At 47.8% G+C, this 15448-nt stretch overlaps 1 protein-coding gene across 1 annotated transcript; it reads right to left on the bottom strand.

Moving 5' to 3' along the window:
• Window positions 1-3692: 3692 nt before the first annotated feature.
• Window positions 3693-14464, bottom strand: LOC116969174 (NACHT, LRR and PYD domains-containing protein 3-like). The gene is made up of 8 exons (XM_033016094.1): window positions 14270-14464; window positions 14119-14184; window positions 8858-9954; window positions 5180-5350; window positions 4528-4769; window positions 4254-4424; window positions 3941-4108; window positions 3693-3780 (listed from the first exon to the last, which is right to left on the bottom strand). Exons 1-8 carry the CDS (start codon window positions 14322-14324, stop codon window positions 3693-3695), a joined length of 2058 nt encoding a protein of 685 aa, XP_032871985.1. The 5' UTR covers window positions 14325-14464.
• Window positions 14465-15448: the final 984 nt, after the last annotated feature.

Here is a 15448-nt window from a genome sequence, read left to right as displayed (position 1 = left end):
CTCCCCTTCCCCATCCCTTACCCCCTTTCAACCCCTCTCTCCCTCTCTCTCCTCCCCCCTCTCTCCGGTTGGGGGCTATGCGTCAGTGGATAGGACGGTTATGGGGTAAAAAGAGCAAATTAATAATATTAATATAATATCAAGGGGAGTAGTTCGCGTGTGTGCAGGGGGGTAGTTAGTGTGTGTGATGCCGCATGCCGCCCGCCCCCCCTCAGCATCCCCCACCCAACCGCACGTTGGGGGAACAGACCCAACGGGTCTGCACTTGGTCCAGTAGTACTTAACATTAGAGAATTCAATGTTCATACCATTGTGTTGTAAGCTTCCCTGCTGTAAGGAAATAAAAGATGAACCTGATTAAAATTTAAGCATTATATAAAAAAAGCAGGGATGTTCATTTATATATATATAACAGTATCAAAGATAACAACCAGAAGAAGGGTCCCGACCCGAAACATCACCTCTCCATGTTCTTCAGAGATGCTACCTGACCCGCTGAGTTATTCCAGCACTCTGTGAAACGTCACCAATCCATGTTCTCCACAGATGCTGCCTGACCCGCTGAGTTTTAAAAAGGGAGGGAGAGAGAAAACGGGGAATTACAGACCACTTAGTCTAACATCGGTAGTGAGGAAAATACTGGAGTCAATTATTAAAGATGGGATAGCAGCACATTTGGAAAGTGGTGAATTTTTTGGACAAAGTCAGCATGGATTTATGAAAGGTAAATCATGTCTGACGAATCTTCTAGAATTTTTCGAGGATGTAACCAGTAGAGTGGATAAGTGAGACCCAGTGGATGTGTTATATCTGGATATATATACAATATATATTAATGATCCGGATGAGGGAATTGAATGCAACATCGCCAAGTTTGCGGATGACACGAAGCTGGGGGGCAGTGTTAGCTGTGAGGATGATGCTAGGAGGCTGCAAGGTGTCTTGGATAGGTTGGGTGAGTGGGCAAATGTATGGCAGATGTAGTGTAATGTGGATAAATGTGAGGTTATCCACTTTGGTGGCAAAAACAGGAAAGTAAACTTTTATCTGAATGGTGGCCGATTAGGAAAAGGGGAGATACAACGAGACCTGGGTGTCATGGTACACCAGTCATTGAAAGTAGGCATGCAGGTGCAGCAGGAAGTGAAGGATTCATAGCAGAAGGATTTGAGTATAAGAGCAGGGAGGTTCTACTGCAGTTGTACAGGGTCTTGGTGAGACCACACCTGGGGTATTGCGTGCAGTTTAATCTGAGGAAATACATTCTTGCCATAGAGAAGGTTCATCATACTGATTACTGGGATGGCAGGACTTTCATATGAAGAAAGACTGGATACACTCGGCTTGTACACACTGGAATTTAGAAGATTGAGGGGGGATCTTATAGAAACTTACAACATTGTTAAGGGGTTGGACAGGCTAAATGCAGGAAGATTATTCCCGATGTTGGGGAAGTCCAGAACAAGGGGTCACGGTTTAAGGATAAGAGGGAAGTATTTTAGGACCGTGATGAGAAAATCTTTTTTTACACAGAGAGTGGTAAATCTGTGGAATTCTCTGCCACTGAGTTACTCCAGCACGTTGTGTCTTTCTTTGTAAAGCAGCACCTGCAGTTCATTGCTTCATTTTTTAAATATTAACTAGGCCCTTCAAGACTTTTGTGCGTCTATTGAACGTACCTTTCATTATAGTGTAAATAAGAATTCTGATTTAGTGGCTTCAATTCTAATTCACTCATTAATTTCAAAATGCATTTAATGCAGGAAAAATATATTTCCTTTGATCCAGAAAATAATATTCTAAACTAATAATTCATAGCATTTTATTGGGTCCTAGCCTGGTAGCAAGACATGGGAATAGTTCTCCTTATGGATTGCTATTTTTTTTTATCAGGTATCATGCTGCACGGTGGCGCAGCGGTGTTTGACACCGCCAGAGACCCGGGTTCGATCCTGACTACGGAAGGGTCCCGACCTGAAACGTCGCCTGTCCATTCCACTCCACAGATGCTGCCTGACCCGCTGAGTTCCTCCAGCACTTTGTATTTTGCTCAATGTTCCGGTGCCTGCAGTTCCTTGAATCTCTTGCGCCGCCTCCTAAGCTGATGACTCGTAGCATTATTGGTCTCGTCCTGGTTACCAAGCTGTTTGTGAACGAGTGAGTCGAGGGGAATGAGTCAGCAGTGATTACCTTTAACCAACTGACACCAGGATTACTCGAAGATCTCCTCATGGTTATGCTGACAACAATGTATGGCACAAAGCAACAAACAACATAGATTTGTTTAGCATCCTCAATGTAGCAAGGACATGAGAGGAATAATCAGTAGCCTAGCACATTACTAATTGGTCAGGAAAGAACATGATGTACCAGAAAGTGTACTGTCACCCACCATTGAAGGTTTATGTTGATAACATCCTGACATATTTTTGAAGTTGGCTGCAAATTTCTTCTTGTTGATATTTCGTTGATCTGTAGTTTGGTTCAAGCAGGTGAGGTTTTTAGTTTAGAGATACATTATGGAAACAGTCCCTTCGGCCCACCGAGCCCACGCCGAACATCGATCGCCCATACACACTAATTCTGTGTTATCCCACTTTCTCATCCACTCCCTACACACTAGGGCCAAGCTAAAGCGGGTGAACTAACCTACAGATCCACACGTCTCTGGGATGTGGGTGGAAACCAGAGCACCTGGAGGAAACCCATAAGGTCACAAGGAGATCGTACAAACTCCACATATATACTCGGCTTGTACTCGCTAGTATTTAGAAGATTGAGGGGTGGGGGGGGGTCTTATAGAAACTTACAAAATTATTAAGGAGTTGGACAGGCTGGGTGCAGGAAGATTGTTCCCGGTGTTGGGGAAGTCCAGAACAAGGGGTCGCCGTTTAAGGATAAGGGGGAAGTCTTGTAGGACCGAGAATGGTGAATCTCTGCAATTCTCTGCCACAGAAGGTAGTTGAGGCCAGTTCATTGGCTATATTTTGGCTACATTGGCTAAGGGGATCAGGGGGTATGGAGAGAAGGCAGGTACGGGATACTGAGTTGGTTGATCAGCCATGATCATATTGAATGGCGGTGCAGGCTCGACGGGCCGAATAGCCTACTGCTGCACCTATTTTCTATGTTTCTATGTTTCTGTGTGGTCCCTGCTCATTCTAAACACCAGCATGCTAATCCCCCCCCCCCCCCCCCACACACACACACACACATACCCCGTCAAAAACAAATAAAATTAAAACTACATTGAAACGAAACAGAAAATAATAAAAAGACAGACGGACTGCAGAGGCCGCTGCGACGTGAGTCGCGGCGCCCACCGGAACTCGCTGGAACTCAGCCGATCTCGCTGCCGATAATGCGGATGCCGAGAAGTGTGCTCAGTCCTGGATGATCAATATCATCATAATCTTATGATGTTGACTTGATACGAAGATGATAAAGTCACATCCTAGATTGCTGCAATTCACCTGTCAAACTGGGGGCAGCACCGGATATCCGGCATCAGCAGCAGCGCCTCGTGTCTGGGTCACGTATCAACACAGCTGTCTCTCACGTCACAGCCATCCCGGCCCGAGCCGGGAACCACTGAGGGTTAATCCCGGAGCGCGGCCGTTTAAAGGGGTGGGCGGGAAATTGGTCAACATTATTCCTATTCCCTGGGAGGTGACGTTCACACATGGAGATGTTCACAGCTCCACACTCAGCCCGGGTCTGATTCCACGTAGACTCTCCAGCCGGTTCCTTCCATCTGCACTGAACCGATTCCTCCCCAGCCTGAAACAGTCGAGGAACAAAGAGGTAATGAACAAATTAAACAACAGTGTCACAAACAGGGGACTGCGATTAATATTTCAACACTACTTACAAATATCACCAGAGAAGCCAGCGGATTCCCTGATATTTTAACACATGAAACATTAACACAAATACTCACCTGATCCGTTCCAGACTCGGGAGGGCAAGTATGAGGCGGCGAAGAGAGGCAACAGATCGGTATGTGAGGGAGTTTGATCCCAGCTCCAGCTCCAGCAGTGAGGGCTTTGTACTAAAAGCGGAGGCTAGAACTTCGAGTCCAGTATGTGTGAGATTGATACTGTCCTGCCTGGAGTTGAGAGATTGAGGGTCACAGAGAGACAGGGTACGGTGTAAATCTCCAGTGTTTATCAGCGACACTATTACTAATCATGTTAATCTTCAGTGCCAGACACCCAGAGAATGCACAGAAAATCTCATAGTCTGAAACTTACCACAGTCGCTGTATTTCGCAGTCCGAGTTCCTAACACCCGCTGACACCAGTTTCACTCCAGAGTCTCCCAGTTCATTGTTCCCCAGTTTCAGCTCCGTCAGTGAGCGGTTTGTGCTGAGAGCGGAGGCGAGACCATCGGCTCCAGAATCTGTGAGACCAACAGCCCACAGCCTAGAGATGAGAGAACGAGGGTGAGACAGGAGACAGTGCAAATATTTATGTTCGGTGCAGATACCCAGTGACTGTAAACACAATCTCGCAGTCTGAGACTTACCCCATTCTCTGTATTTTACAGTCAGGGTTCCTCAGAGCCGCAGACAGCTGTTTCACTCCAGAATCTCCCAGGTCACTCCCTCCCAGGTCCAGCTCCGTCAGTGAGGGGTTTGTATTGAGAGCAGAGACAAGATCCTTGGCTCCAGAATCTGTGAGACCGACAAGGTCCAGCCTGGAGATGAGAGAAGGTGATAGTGAGGGACACGGAGAGACAGGAGACAGTGCAAATCCCCAGTGTTTATCAGTGACGCAATTACTGATCATATCAATGTTCAGTGTCAGACACCCAGTGACTGTAAACACAATCTCTCACAGTCTGGGACTTACCACAGTTTCTGTATTTTACAGTCCGGCTTCCTCAGAGCGGCAGCCACGTGTTTTTCCGCCGGATCTCCCAATGTATTCTCAGTTAGCTTCAGCTCCGTCAGTGAGGGGTTTGTACCGAGGGCAGAGACGAGATCCTCGGCTCCAGTATCTGTGAGACCGACACATTGCAGCGTGGAGATGAGAGAGTGTGCGTGTGAGGGACACAGAGAAACAGGAGACGGTGCAAATCACCAGCGTTTATCAGTGGCAAGATTACTGATCATATTAATGTTCAGTGTCAGACACACAGTGACTGTAAACACAACCCCTCACAGTCTGAGACTTACTGCAATCTCTGTATTTGACAGTCCTGGTTCCTCAGAGCTGCAGACACCAGTTTCACTCCAGAATCTCCCAGGTCGTTTCCTCCCAGGTTCAGTTCCATCAGTGAGCGGTTTGTACTGAGAGCGGAGACGAGAATCTTGGCACCAGAATTTGTGAGGCCGATACGCCACAGCCTAAAAATGAGAGAGACTGAGGAAACAGTGCAACCCCCCAGTGTTTATCAGTGACATAATTACTGATCATATTAATGTTCAGTGTCAGACACACTGTGACTGTAAACACAATCTCTCTCAGTCGGGAACTTACCCCAGTCTCTGTATTTTACAATCCGCATTCATCAGAGCCGCAGGCAGCAGTTTCACTGAGAAATCTCCCAGCCTGTTCTCTCCCAGTCTAAACACAAAGAGACAGAGTAAGAAATAACCTGAAACCAACTCCCAGGCTGGAAAAACTTATTCCAAACTGATATTTCTGGAAGCACCGCAAATGATTGAATAAATACATAGAAAATAGAAATTAGGTGCAAAAGGAGGCCATTCGGCCCTTCGAGCCAGCACCGCCATTCATTGTAATCATGGCCGATCATCCCCTATCAATAACCCATGCCTGCCTACTCCCCATATCCCTTGGCTCCACTAGTCCCTAGAGCTCTAACTCTCTCTTAAATCCATCCAGTGACTCGGCCTCCACTGCCCTCTGTGGCAGGGAATTCCATAAATTCACAACTCTCTGGGTGGAAATGTTTTTCTCACCTCAGTCTTAAATGACCTCCCCTTTATTCTAAGACTGTGGACCCTATTTCTGGCCCCGCCCAACATTGGGAACATTTTTCCTGCATCTAGCTTTTCCAGTCCTTTTATAATTGTATATGCTTCTATAAGATACCCCCTCATCCTTCTAAGGTCCAGTGAATACAAGCCTAATCTTTTCAATCTTTCCTCATATGACAGTCCCGCATCCCAGGGATCAACCTCATGAACCTACGCTGCACTGCTTCAATCACAAGGATGTCCTTCCTCAAATTAGAAGACCAAAACTTTACAAATACTCCAGATGTGGTCTCACCAGAGCCCTATACAACTGCAGAAGAACCTATTTACTCCTATACTGAAATCCTCTTGTTATGAAGGCCAACATTCCATTAGCTGTCTTCACTGCCTGCTGTACCTGTTAGCCAACTTTCAGTGACCGTTGTACAAGGACACCCATGTCTCTCTGTACCTCCCCCTTGCCTAACCTAACCCCATTGAGATAATAATCCGCCTCCTTGTTTTTGCCGCCAAAGTGGATAACCTCACATTTATCTATATTATACAGCATCTGCCACGCATCTGCCCACTCACTCAACCTGTCCAGGTCACCTTGCAAACTCCTAACATCCTATTCATAGCTCATACTGCCACCCAGCTTTGTGTCATCCGCAAATACTGCCACCCAGCTTTGTGTCATCCGCTTGGTGACATTCACCATGTAGTCTCATTCCCCGAGGATGGGGAAATGTTCCCTGTGCAGAGAACGGCTGCAACACACCTGACACGGGGGAGGGGGAACGGAGTTGACCACCGCAGACATGGAGGAGGGGGGGGTACGGAGTCGATCACCGGAGACATGGGGGAGGGGGGGATGGAATCGACCACCGGCGACACGGGGGAGGGGGGAACGGAGTTGACCACCGGCGACACAGGGGAGGGGGGTACGGAGTCGACCACCGGCGACATGGCGGAGGGGGGGTACGGAGTCGACCACCGACAACATGGGGAGGGGAACATAAAGAGGGGTGTGGTGCACTTAAGCAAAAGTGACAGCCGGCCCCATAGAAGGGGTGCAGGCCGGAAGCACAATATAGTGAAACAATTTTACAGTTAGCGTCAAACGGACAGTTACCCCAAGTGCTGACACTGGTGCAGAACTGGTCCCAACCGCTGGAGACCGTCACACTGAATGCGGCAGTAACCATATAATAACCATATAACAATTACAGCACGGAAACAGGCCATCTCGACCCCTCTAGTCCGTGCCGAACACATAATCTCCCCTAGTCCCATATACCTGCGCTCAGACCATAACCCTCCATTCCTTTCCCATCCATATAACTATCCAATTTATTTTTAAATGATAAAAACGAACCTGCCTCCACCACCTTCACTGGAAGCTCATTCCACACAGCTACCACTCTCTGAGTAAAGAAGTTCCCCCTCATGTTACCCCTAAACTTCAGTCCCTTAATTCTCAAGTCATGTCCCCTTGTTTGAATCTTCCCTACTCTCAGTGGGAAAAGCTTTTCCACGTCAACTCTGTCTATCCCTCTCATCATTTTAAAAACCTCTATCAAGTCCCCCCTTAACCTTCTGCGCTCCAAAGAATAAAGCCCTAACTTGTTCAACCTTTCTCTGTAACTTAGTTGCTGAAACCCAGGCAACATTCTAGTAAATCTCCTCTGTACTCTCTCTATTTTGTTGACATCCTTCCTATAATTAGGCGACCAAAATTGTACACCATACTCCAGAATTGGCCTCACCAATGCCTTGTACAATTTTAACATTACATCCCAACTTCTATACTCAATGCTCTGATTTATAAAGGCCAGCACACCAAAAGCTTTCTTTACCACCCTATCTACATGAGATTCCACTTTCATGGAACTGTGCACAGTTATTCCCAGATCCCTCTGTTCACCTACATTCTTCAATTCCCTACCATTTACCATGTACGTCCTATTTTGATTTGTCCTGCCAAGATGTAGCACCTCACACTTATCAGCATTAAACTCCATCTGCCATCTTTCAGCCCACTCTTCCAACTGGCATAAATCTCTCTGTAGACTTTGAAACTCTACTTCATTACCCGCAACCCCACCTATCTTAGTATCATCTGCATACTTACTAATCCAATTTACCACACCATCGTCCAGATCATTGATGTACATGACAAACAACAGTGGACCCAACACAGATCCCTGTGGCACCCCACTCGTCACTGGCCTCCAACCTGACAAACAACCATCCACCATTACTCTCTGGCATCTCCCATTCAGCCACTGTTGAATCCATCTTGCTACTCCACCATTAATACCCAACCATTGAACCTTCTTAACCAACCTTCCATGCGGAACCTTGTCAAAGGCCTTACTGAAGTCCAGATCGAGGTGTTTGATTGTATCACACAGCCCAATGACATGAGACAGGACCGCAAAGTCAATCGGGGTCAGTCCCAGTCCACAAAATGAAAGTGTTTCCACACTTCCCAGTGTCTGCTGAACCAGTGCACGATTCTGAGACTCAAATATGTAGTGCATTGTGTTCAGGAGGCTCAATTGCTCAGCCTTCGTCCATGTGTTTCCAGCCCGGCGTTTAACCTCCTCCTTCACCCAGTCAAGCACTCGGCAGGTTGTTTGATGAGGAAATCGACCCAGAAACTCCTCCAGGCCCTGAGCTGCCCCGGTAGAGGCGAGACCAGCGACAAAACGGAGAAACACTTCAAATCTCCCATCTGTCGTGCTGTGGGCTTCACTGTGGAGTTTCAAAATATTCCCGGGATCTGAAGTCAGGAATTCTGCGAGTGCGGCTACAAACTCTTGGATGGCGAGGTGCGGGAAGGTGTACAACACGCTCCGGGCTGAATCATCTCTCTCCAAAAGTTCCATCAGGAACACGGACAGGCTGCAGATTGTACTTGATCTAATCTCCATCTGTGAACACAATGTTCTTCTCAGCCACTCCAGCGAAGGCCATTTGACCATCCCTCAGTAACACCTCACGGGGGCTCTCAATCTCCTGGTCGTGGTTTTTCAGGATATTGTAAATAAAGTAGCAATATAGTTGGGTGATGGTCTTGGGAACTCGCTGCGGGTCCCGGTGTGTTTGTGTGAAGAAGGGGCCGAGTGTCAGGCCGAGTGTCCTGCAGTAGGAGGGGTTGTAGCTCATGGTGTACATTATCTCGTTTTCCTTCACGTGTTGGAAAACAGCTGTTGCCACCGACTGATCTTCCAAATACCTGGTGAAATATTCCTTCCGTCCCTCACCAACAAATCCCATGATTTCAGCCCAGACACTGATCTTCACCTGTTCCAATAAATGTAACGCAGTGGGGCGGGTGGTCACTAGCACTGAACACCCTGGGAGCAGCGTGTGCTGGATTAAACTGTACACAATGTCACACACTTCAGGATCTGGGCACTGGTGCTGAGGTTCTGTGTCTCTCTGACCCTCAGCAAAATTGATTATGCCTTTGAATTCATCCAAGCCATCAAATATAAATAGCAATCCCTCTGGGTTCTTCCCGACTTCTCCCAGGATATTCCTAAAGTAAGGATACTGATCCAGAATCAGTTCCCTCATGGTTATCCTGTCTTTAATCGTGTTTAAATCTCGGAATTTGAAACTGAAGACAAACTTGAATTGTTGGAATATTTTCCCCGTGGCCCAGTCATGAACAATCTTTTGCACCATTGGTGTTTTTCCGATCCCCGGAACTCCGGCCACGGCAGACGAACTCCCAGATTTGGATTTGCTCGCCCACATGTTCTGGAATAACTGATCAGTTCGGATTTTTTCAAACTCTCCCCCGAGATGTTCCTCTCTCCACTCTTCATGGTCCCGGCCTCTTGCCAGCAGCTCATGATCCACCAGTGTCCGATCTCGAACAGTGGAGATGATTGTGAGCTCAGCGTATTGATCAAGCAGCTGGAAAACCTTAACCTTCTCCTTCATCAGGATGGTGTTCACGCTCAGTGTTTCAGGTTCTGCCTTTAGAGTCTCCATGTGCTTCTGCTGAACATCTTTTATCAGGTGAGATAAACAAGAGGTCCTGAAATTAGATTAATCACGCAAAGAAAAACACATTCACAGTATCCTAAGTCATGGTCTGATACAGTGTGGGAACAGGCCATTCGGCCCAACTTGCCCACACCGGCCAACACTGTCCCTGCTACCCTAGTCCCACTTGCCTGCGTTTGGTTCATATCCCTTCAAACCTGTCCTATCCATGCACCTACCTTAACTGTTTCTTAAACGATGGGTTTGTCCCAGCCTCAACGACGTCCTCTCGCAGCCTGCTTCCTACAACCGCCACCCTTTGTGTGAAAAAGTTACTCCTCGGATTCCTATTAAATCTTTTCCCCTTTCCCCTTCACATTGAACCAATGTCCTCGGGTCCTCGATTACACTACTCTGGGCAAGAGACTCTGCGCATCTAACCGATCTATTCCTCTCATTCCTACTCACTTCCCATTTAGCTCCATCATTATACTCCCAATTTGTCACCCCATTTAATTGCATCCCATTATACACTTCACACTACGAATTACCCAGCCTATATTGGGAAAGTTAAACGCTCCTAATACAACGACCTTATTTGACCTGCAGCTGTCTACAATCTCTTGACACATTTGTTCTTCTAATTCCCGTTGACTATTCGGGGGTCTGTAGTACACCTCCAACAAGGTGATCATCCTTTTCTTGTTCCTCAGCTCTACCCATAACGCCTCACTGGACGAAACCCCCCTCCCCGTTTCCCTCACCCCTGTCTCTCCTGAAGCTCCTGTACCCCGGAACATTGACCAGGTTTCAGCCATGGCTACAACCTCCCAGTCGCTCGTGCCTATCGACGCCCCAAGCTTATCCGCCTTACCCGTCAGGCCCCTTGCATTAAAGTAGGCGAAGTAAAAACCAACTCTCCTTCCTCGCCTTTCACCGTCCTATTCTGTCCACTAACCTCTCCAACACCACCCTCCATACTAAATTCTAGCCTCTCACTTGCCTCTGTCCTCACCGAGATCCCACCCCAAACCAATCTAGTTTAAACCCTCTCGAGTAGCATTAGCAAACCTTCCCGCTAGGATGTTGCTCCCCCTCCATTTAAGGTGCAACCCGTCCCTTGTGTACAGGTCACCCTGCCCCATAGGACATCCCAATGACCCAGAAATCTACCTCCCTGCCCCCTGCACAAATTCCTCAACCACACATTTATTTCCCCTCTCTTCCCGTCCATACCTGCATTAGCACGATATATTGGACGTAATCCTGAGATCACTGCCCCGCAGGTCCTGCTTTTCAGTCTTCTACCCAAATCCGTAAACTGGTTTTCCAGAGCCTCCTTCTGCTTCCTACCTATGTCGTCTGTGCCAACATGCGCAACAACCTCCGCCTGCTCCACTTCACTCTTGAGCATGTCGTGCAGCCGCTTCGAGACGTCCTGGACCCTGGCACAAGGGAGAGAGGCAAATCACCATCCTGGAGTCTCGCCTGCTGCCTGCCTGCCGCAGAATCAACCGTCCGCATCTCTGACTATTGACTCGCCCATATTATGCTTTACAATTATGATTAATGTTACGCTCATTAGTTGACTGTTATTGATTACATAGTATCTGATTGTTATAGCTGTTTATTGGACGACTAAGCAGAAATAAATTGGTAAAATAATATTTGGGCAGATACATGTATTGGAACGGGTTAGAGGGATATTGGGCAGTAGCGGCTGGTCGGGAGATCTTAAATGGGGCATTTTGTTCGCTATGGACAAATTAGACCTCAGATCCCGTTACCGTGCGGTGTCATAGTATAAATCTATCAGTAGAACTCTAAATTCAAGAATATGCAAAGCAGAAATAAAATAGTTTTGCGGAAAGCGGATGGTGTGAGTTATTCTGGCGTGTGTGCCGTCAATCGTTAGATCGTGTACTAATGTTGAAGACTATAATTGATCTGTCTCTCCATAATCACAGAGGGCTGGAGAATAGCCAGGGTTCTTCCTTTGTTTAAGGAAGGAAGTGGCGATGAACCAGGAAATTATAGATCGGTGAACCTCGACGGTGGTTGGGAAGCCATTGGAGAGGTTTCGTTGGAATACGATTTGCTTGCACATGGAATAGAATAGGATTATTAGGGAAAGTCAACGTGACGTTGTACACAACAGGTCATGTCATATGAATGACTGTGTTTTTTGCGTAGGTGATGTCAGTGATCGTTGAGGGAAGGGCAAGGGATTTTTTCCACATGGACTTTTGAAAGAAATGGAATAAATCCCATCATGGTAAGCTGATCCAGAAGATTAAGATACATGCGATGTGGTAATTCACGGTAAATTGCTCGGTTGGATTCAGAACTGAGAGTGTGTGGATGCCTGTGTAGGAAGAGGGTTATTCTGGCTTGACGTCTGTGACTGATGGAGTCCGTAGTGGACAGTGCTCAGAGCTGTACTGTTTATGATATAAGAAAATGACTTGGATGTAACTATAGATGGATTGGTTGGAAGGCAGTCGGTGCAGAATGGATGGATTGAGGCAGGTGAATTAGTACGTGTTGGTTGGAGTAGGTAAATTAGTGAGGGGGGAGCACGGGGGATGTCAGTGATGTTGAATGGGGGGGGGGGGGTCAGTACGGTAGACAAAAGTGCTGGAGAAACTCAGTGGGTGAGGCAGTATCTATGGAGCGAAGGAAATAGGCAACGTTTCGGTTCGAGACACTTCTTCAGACTGTTCCCCCCATTCTTCTTGAATGGGAGGACCAGTACAGGATGGATGGGGGGGGGGGGGGGATCAGCGCAGGATGAATGGGTGGGGGGTGGGGGTCAGTACAGTGTGGATCGGAGGGTCTGTGCAGGATGAATAGGTAATCACTTCAGGATGAATGGGGAAGGTGCAGGGTAAATGGAGGGTGGCTCTGTACGGGATGAATGCGTGGATCAGTACAGGATGGATGGGGGAATCAGTACAGGATGGATGGATGAGGTGCAGGATGGATGGCCAAGGGGAAAGTACAGGGTGAATTGGGGAACCAGTGTAGGATGGAAGGGGGGGGGGTATGGTGGCAGGAGAATTAATGCGAGGTGGATAGGGTGATCAGCGCAGGATGAATTGATTGGGGGGGGAGCACAAGGGATGTCAGTGAGGACTGAATAGAGGCGGGAATGAGTATCAGTGCGGGATGTAGAGGAGATGTCCCACGATAAAGGGGGGGTGGGTGGAGGGGGCATACAAGAGAGAGAGAGAGAGAGAGAGAGAGAGAGAGAGAGAGAGAGAGAGAGAGAGAGAGAGAGAGAGAGAGATAGATATAGAGCCTCGTCAGATAGCTCGCTATCTCTCTGCTCTATCTGCTCGAGATCTATCTCCTCTCTCCTCTCTTCTCTCTCGTCTCCTCTCTCTCTCTCTCTCTCTTCTCGCTCTCTCTCTCTCTCTCTCTCCTCTCTCTCTCCTCTCTCTCTCTCTCTCTCTCTCTCTCTCTCTCTCTCTCTCTCTCTCTCCTCTGCTGCTCTTCTATCTTCTCGTCTCTCTCTCTCTCATCTCTGCTCTTTTCTCTCTCATTCCTTTTTTCTTCCCTCCTTTCGTGCCGCCTCACTCCTCGGACAACATCGCCCGCTGTCTTGGCCGTTGGGAATTCCTCCCCACCGCCTCCCTCTTCCGCCAGCCAACGGTGCCGAGCGGTGCACTCAAAGATCCTATAGCTATAGTATCTTTGGTGCAGCTGCTTCAGAAGTGTCGGAGCGAATGACGGGTCCCGCACAGCGGCGGCGGCGGCGGCAGCGGCTCCATCACCAACTCCTCCCTGATAGCGGCCGCTGCTTGCAAACCCGCTAACGGGATAACCGCTTTCAAAACAAACCCTCCCGCACGCCAAGGGTTCGTTAATTTCGAGCCCTGTTCTGCAGACTGTTTATAGTGGAGGTGGGTGGAGAAAGCTGGGAGACCATCTGCCTCACAGTGCCAGAGACCCGGGTTCGATCCTAACCTCGGGTGCTGCCTGTGTGGAGTGTGCACCTTCTCCCTGTAACCGCGAGGGTTATTTCCCAGTCCGTTCCATTCCTCCCACATCGCAAAGGTGTTGATTAATTGGACCTCTGTAAATTGTGCCTTGTCTGCATGGAGTCGAGATAAAGATGGGATAAATAGGAACGGCTGGTCGATGGACGGCGTATACGCAGTTGGCCAAAACCTGCAATTGAATACCTTTCAGATGAGCAGATATTTCCAAGGAAGCCTTCATGGCTTTGAACGATTCAATCAGATCAGAACCTGTTGGAATAATTTCATGGAATGAGTCTGAGTTGCATTTTGACGAAAAGGACAAATTTCGTACTGAGAAATGAATGTCCTGTACCTTCATCCCCCATTGCTTTCAGCAACTCGTCCAGTTTGGGGAGCAGGTGGTGCATTTTCACGATACATTTCCATATCAGTTTACGGACCTGCGGCTCTTTCTCAGTCACCAGGTTGAGGAGAAGTATGGAACCAGCCGCACGGCTTCCTCTCTTCGTGCGTTTGATGACTTGCTGTGAAGAGCGTAGAGACAAGGAGTTATATAGATGTACTGCACGGAAACGGAACCCTCGACTAATCTTGTCGATGAATTTACTGGAGTCACAGTGCCTTAAGTGCTAGCAGTGTACCACAGGGAGACAGGCCATTCAGCCCACATTGTCCATGCCAACCAAGTTGCAATTGTAAGCTAGGGCCATTTGCATTTGACCTACAGCCCCATAAGCCCCTCCTATCCACTCATCTGTCTGAATGTACTTTGAAATCCCTAATGTTATCTGCTTTTCCAGCTTCTTCTGGCATTGTGTTCCAGATATGCACTGCTCTCAAAGTAAACCTGCTCTCAAAGTAAACCAGATCCCACCTAAATTTCTCCCATCGCCCCTCAAATCTGCACCCTCCAGTTTGTGAATCCTTTATCCTGGAAAACAAGACTGTGTTCCATTTATCCCAGCATCTCTTTGTCTTACACACCTCAGTAAAGTCACCCCTCATTCTCTTGCACACCAAAGAAAAAAATATCCCAGCCTACTTAACCTCCCCATATAACTCAAGAAGCAGGCCTGGGCATCCTGGTTAATCTAGCCTGTATCATTTCCAACTGAACGACAAGATTAATAAGGAAGATATTGTGAAGGAGCGGGACAGACTCACGTCAAATAGGAAAGCGAGGAATTGCTCAGAGAGGGACTTCCCGGACATATGAAGCAGTGAATGCAGTGGCCGGCTGGGTCTTCGTAACTAAGAGCATTACAGTCCCATACCTGAGTTGGGAATTAGGGATTGTGGATTATCTGGAATATCAATGGGATCAAATTCCTCTGCCTTTCACTATTCAAAATGACTTATCAAGCCACTCTGAAGCACAATGCGGGCGCGCGTGAATGGGGAACAGGAAGTTCTGCACCATCCGACTTCATCAATTAAAAGTGGGGGAAGGAACTGCAGATGCTGGTTCATGCCAAAGATAGACACAACCTCCTGGAGCCAGGCAGCATGGAGATGGGTCAGGCAGCATATC

This window comes from Amblyraja radiata, unplaced genomic scaffold (genome assembly GCF_010909765.2).
Source record: "Amblyraja radiata isolate CabotCenter1 unplaced genomic scaffold, sAmbRad1.1.pri S117, whole genome shotgun sequence".
In the NCBI taxonomy this organism is placed as follows: domain Eukaryota; kingdom Metazoa; phylum Chordata; class Chondrichthyes; order Rajiformes; family Rajidae; genus Amblyraja; species Amblyraja radiata.
Note: the sequence above shows the minus strand (reverse complement) of the source record. Positions and strands in the feature narration are given on the sequence as shown.

Excerpts from the sequence above, each read along its gene's own strand:
- LOC116969174 (XM_033016094.1), bottom strand. The coding sequence starts at position 14,324 with ATGCACCACCTGCTCCCCAAACTGGACGAGTTGCTGAAAGCAATGGGG. Across the intron at positions 4,425-4,527 it reads TGTAAAATACAGAGAATGGG|GCTGTGGGCTGTTGGTCTCA; the intron begins GTAAGTCTCAGA and ends TCTCATCTCTAG. Across the intron at positions 3,781-3,940 it reads CCGAGTCTGGAACGGATCAG|GCTGGGGAGGAATCGGTTCA; the intron begins GTGAGTATTTGT and ends CGACTGTTTCAG.